Source organism: Penaeus japonicus, unplaced genomic scaffold (genome assembly GCF_977035675.1).
Source record: "Penaeus japonicus unplaced genomic scaffold, GWHDUDI00000001_assembly GWHDUDI00000012, whole genome shotgun sequence".
In the NCBI taxonomy this organism is placed as follows: Eukaryota; Metazoa; Arthropoda; class Malacostraca; order Decapoda; family Penaeidae; genus Penaeus; species Penaeus japonicus.
The window spans coordinates 806,187-811,186 of record NW_028234414.1 but is presented as its reverse complement, the minus strand read 5'-3'; the positions used below and the strand labels follow the sequence as shown (position 1 = coordinate 811,186).

General features: G+C 41.4%; 1 protein-coding gene across 1 annotated transcript in view; it reads right to left on the bottom strand.

The window, feature by feature from the left end:
- Positions 1-1,283: 1,283 nt before the first annotated feature.
- Positions 1,284-5,000, bottom strand: part of LOC122242968 (uncharacterized) — a 22,480-nt gene continuing 18,763 nt past the window's right edge. Inside the window, exons 5-6 of the mRNA XM_086542866.1 lie at positions 4,822-5,000; positions 1,284-4,120 (exon numbers count right to left, since the gene is read on the bottom strand). The exon at positions 4,822-5,000 is cut by the window's right edge and continues 16 nt beyond it. Of these exons, the coding sequence (XP_086398992.1) occupies positions 4,048-4,120; positions 4,822-5,000 (252 nt within the window). The 3' untranslated portion in view covers positions 1,284-4,047. The remainder of the gene's footprint in view (positions 4,121-4,821) is intronic.

Sequence of the window (5,000 nt, the reverse complement as noted above, 5' to 3'; positions counted from 1 at the left end):
GCTATTAAACGAAAGTTTAGGAACGAGTGGCTCGCGTTGGATGAGTTCATATATATCATATATGAGTTCATAAATATATATATATATACATACATATATATGAGCTTTACAGGTGTTGGCCCTGCCTACGACCCATGCCTCGGCAGAGATTAGTTTCAGACATTAATCTGATAAAAACAGGTGTTGGCCCTGCCTACGACCCATGCCTCGGCAGAGATTAGTTTCAAACATTAATCTGATTAAAACAGGTGTTGGCCCTGCCTACGACCCATGCCTCGGCAGAGATTAGTTTCAGACATTAATCTGGTTAAAACAGGTGTTGGCCCTGCCTACGACCCATGCCTCGGCAGAGATTAGTTTCAGACATTAATCTGATTGAAACAGACACCCGTAATAGACTTTTATTTTTATTTTGTAAAGCTTTCTTAATTTCTATGAAACACTTAATTTCTATTCTAATTTCTATTTCTATTTGGTTTGACTTCATTTCTATTTCTTAATTTCTATGACACTTAATTTCTATTCTAATTTCTATTTCTATTTGGTTTGACTTAATTTCTGTTTCTCAATTTCTATGCCTCGGCAGAGAGATTAGTTTCAAAAATTAATCTGATAAAAACAGACACCCGTAATAGACTGCTAATGCCTCCTCTGCAGGCATTGGTGTTTTTTTCAGAGGCTGTGCAGGATGCCCAATGGTGGGTACGATTTGCCATGCACAAGGATAGCCTATTCTCAGTCTGCGAAGCCTGACTTCAGCACACCTTGATATTCTGGGGGAGAGTATCAGCGTCTCATAGCCTGTTCCGATTTGGCTTATACATCAATATTCACCCAGAGAAGTGTCCAATTTTCTTTCTTTTTCTCATTTTCAACCTTCTTTTCTATTTTCCCGTCTCTCACTCCCGGCCTCTATCCCTCTTCTCTCTTTCTCTCTCGTTTTCCCTCTTATTTTGTATCCAGTCTTCGCTTCAAACCAGTACTGATCTCAAACAATTGTAAGATCTGAGGCAATCACTTGGTAATCTCTCTCTCTCTGTCTCCTTCTTTCTTTCCTTCTCTGTCTCTCCCTCTTCCTCTCTCTTTTCATTATTATTTTCTATTCCTCACTGAGAGAGAGGGAGTTAAACGTATGTTAATTTTCTGTGTGTGTACATATGAATCAACTAATTCCATTATATATATATATATATATATATATATATATATATATATATATATATATATACACATGTATGTATATATATTTCGCCAACGCAAGGAAAAAATCAAACAAAGAAACATCACATTTGTATATGTCTATTAAGAATTAACTAAAAAGAAATTCATTATCAATCTGCAAAATTCTTTTGTTTTAGTTTTGCAAGGCAAACAACGGACTTACACAAGATTAAATTTCTTGTGATACATACGTCAAAAATGAAAAGCTGTTCATTTTGTTGATTGTTCTTATATCTACAAACACTATAACATTAAAATGCTACTACAGGTGCAAAGTTCAGGGGAAACCATGTACGTCGTCCATTATTCATGAACTTTAGCTGAAAAAATCTTCAGAAAAATGCCGGGACTCAAAATATAAGTAAAGGTTCAAGAAGTAAGCAACATCCACATACAATCTAAGGTAGCAATATAAATGTCGAAAGCCACATAAGGAATATCCCTAAAACATAAAATCATTTAATTACATAAAAAGGCAAAAGCCTATCACATAATTAATCAAAAGCCAGTAATAAATCTTTGACAAAATGATAAATGTATAAAATTTGCATATGTTTATATGTATGTATAGAGGAACTTATATCTAATGCACATGTGTATGTTTAAAATACATAAACCAACAGCTTCAAAAAGGTCCTCTGGCCTCGCAGTCCTCTGGTCTCACAGTCCTCTGGCCTCGCAGTCCTCTGGCCTCACAGTCCTCTGGCCTCGCAGTCCTCTGGCCTCACAGTCCTCTGGCCTCACAGTCCTCTGGCCTCACAGTCCTCTAGCCTCACAGTCCTCTGGCCTCGCAGTCCTCTGGCCTCACAGTCCTCTGGTCTCGCAGTCCTCTGGCCTCACAGTCCTCTGGCCTCACAGTCCTCTGGCCTCACAGACCTCTAGCCTCACAGTCCTCTGACCTCGCAGTCCTCTGGCCTCACAGTCCTCTGGTCTCACAGTCCTCTGGCCTCGCAGTCCTCTGGCCTCACAGTCCTCTGGCCTTGCAGTCTTCTGACCTCACAGTCCTCTGGCCTCACAGTCCTCTGGTCTCACAGTGCTCTGGCCTCACAGTGCTCTGGCCTCACAGTCCTCTTGTCTCACAGTTCTCTGGCCTCGCAATTCCCTGGCCTCACAGTCCTCTTGCCTCGCAGTCCTCTGGCCTCGCAGTCCTCTGGCCTCGCAGTCCTCTGGCCTCACAGTCGTCTGGCCTCGCAGACCTCTGGCCTCGCAGTCCTCTGGCCTCATAGTGATCTAGCCTCGCAGTCCTCTGGCCTCACAGTCCTCTGATCTCGCAGTCCTCTGGCCTCGCAGTCCTCTGGCCTCACAGTCGTCTGGCCTCACAGTCCTCTGGCCTCACAGACCTCTAGCCTCACAGTCCTCTGGCCTCGCAGTCCTCTGGCCTCACAGTCCTCTGATCTCGCAGTCCTCTGGCCTCGCAGTCCTCTGGCCTCACAGTCGTCTGGCCTCGCAGACCTCTGGCCTCGCAGTCCTCTGGCCTCGCAGTCTCTGGCCTCATAGTGATCTAGCCTCGCAGTCCTCTGGCCTCACAGTCCTCTGATCTCGCAGTCCTCTGGCCTCACAGTCTCTGGCCTCATAGTGATCTAGCCTCGCAGTCCTCTGGCCTCACAGTCCTCTGGCCTCGCAGTCCTCAGGTCTCACAGTCCTCTGGCCTCGCAGTCCTCTGGCCTCGCAGTCCTCTGGCCTCACAGTCTTAATAAAGGCAAAACAAGATTTCAAAAAGAAAACTTTTTTTAGATTAATTATTTATTTTAAAATAATCTAGAATGAAAAAAAACAAATAAGTATTTAAAAAAGTATATATTAAATATATATACCAAACCATATATACTTATTTACCTTCATCAATTATACATAAACTTATACTTGTTTACTATATTTACCTAAACACACACACATATCTATCTGTCTATCTATCTATCTATATCAATATATATATATAGATATAGATATAGATATTATATATATCATATATACTTATATATATTGTCTATACATACACACACACACATACACACACACACACACACACACACACACACACACACACACACACACACACACACACACACACACACATATATATATATATATATATATATATATATATATATACCAACCTTTATTTACTTATTCACTTCTATTGATTATACTTAAATTGATTTACTACATAGAATCATATACCAACATCCATCACTATCCCTCTATGTACTGATTTTTCCCACATATTCAACGCCTAATATATTTTCTCTCTTGTATAAATACATAATTAATAGTTGAAAAATTCAACATTTTTTTGTTTTGTGAATTTTGTTTTTCTATTATTTATACGTTTTCTACGAATATATTTATTTATACATTTATCTATATATGCATATATATGTATGTATATATATATATATATATATATATATATATATATTTATATATATGTGTGTGTGTGTGTGTGTGTGTGTGTGTGTGTTAGTGTGTGAGTGTGTGTGTGTGTGTGTGTGTGTGTGTGTGTGTGTGTGTGTGTGTGTGTGTGTGTGTGTGTGTGTGTGTGTGTGTGTGTGTGTGTGTGTGTGTGTGTGTGTTTGTGTGTTAATGTATTCTAGATTATATAATTATATCAGTTTTTTCTTTATTTTTGAAAACGAATGTGCTGATAAGATAGGCCTACATTTCATCAAGTGAATCCAGATCTTGTCTATTTCATTTGCTTTATTTTGTACTTACCTATTTTATTTTATTTTTATATTTTCTAATTGGGGAAAAAAACTCACTCTGCACTCTAGATTCTTACTAACGAAAGAATCAATAAAACTAGCCACTAATTCTTACTGACTCTCACTCTGCTCTCTTGATTCTTACTAATGAAAGGGGAACTAACCTCATCCCCCAGATGTCTTCTTCGTCCCACCTGTTGTGGAAAAGAAAGAATTAATGGTTAGCATTGCCCGCTGCTGCCTCGACCTGCCAATCACGGAAGCCAATTGTGAGGGAAAACAATGAATGAAGCAAACAGATATAATGAGGTTGTGTGGAAAGGAAAGGAAGCAATGAATAAGCAGCAAGTTCCTTTAATTTCTAAACCATTTAAATCCCTGTGACTGGACCTTTAACTGCCATTGAATTAAAGGGACAAGGAGATGATTACAGATTTGTTTATTTATTTCTATTCGTTTATTTATTATTTTTTCCAATTTTCCTGCCTCTCTCTCTTTATATCTCTCTCCCTCTCCCTTCCCCCCTTTATCTCCCTCTCTCCCTCCCCCTTCCCCTATTATCTCCCTCCCCCTCCCCCCCTTTATCTCCCTCTTTCTCCCCCTCCCCCCTTTATCTACTCCTCTCTCTCCCCCTCCCTCCTTTATTTCTTTCTCTTTCTCACTTCCCCTTTACCTCCCTTCCCCTCCCCCCTTTATCTCCCTCTCTCTCCCCCTCCCCCTTTATCTACACTTTCCCCCCCTTCCCTCCTTTATCTCTTTCTCTTTCCTCCTCCCCCTTCCCCTTTACCGCCCTTCCCTTCCCCCTTTTATCTCCCTCTCCCTCCCCCCTTTATCTCCCTCTCCCTCCCTCCCCCTCTTCACTCTGGACATCCCCGAGAGAAACAGTCACACTTACGCCACGAAGTCACAGCCCAACTCCCTTCTGACGAGGCCTTTCAGCCGCCCTGCTTTTCCTTCGTCGATTCGGGGAGATGCAACCACTCCCCCAAACTCCTCCCTCAGCCGGACTCCCTCGCGGCCGAGTTGCTCCACGAGGCGAGCGAACGCCTCCTCGCACTCCAACGCGCCAGGGAA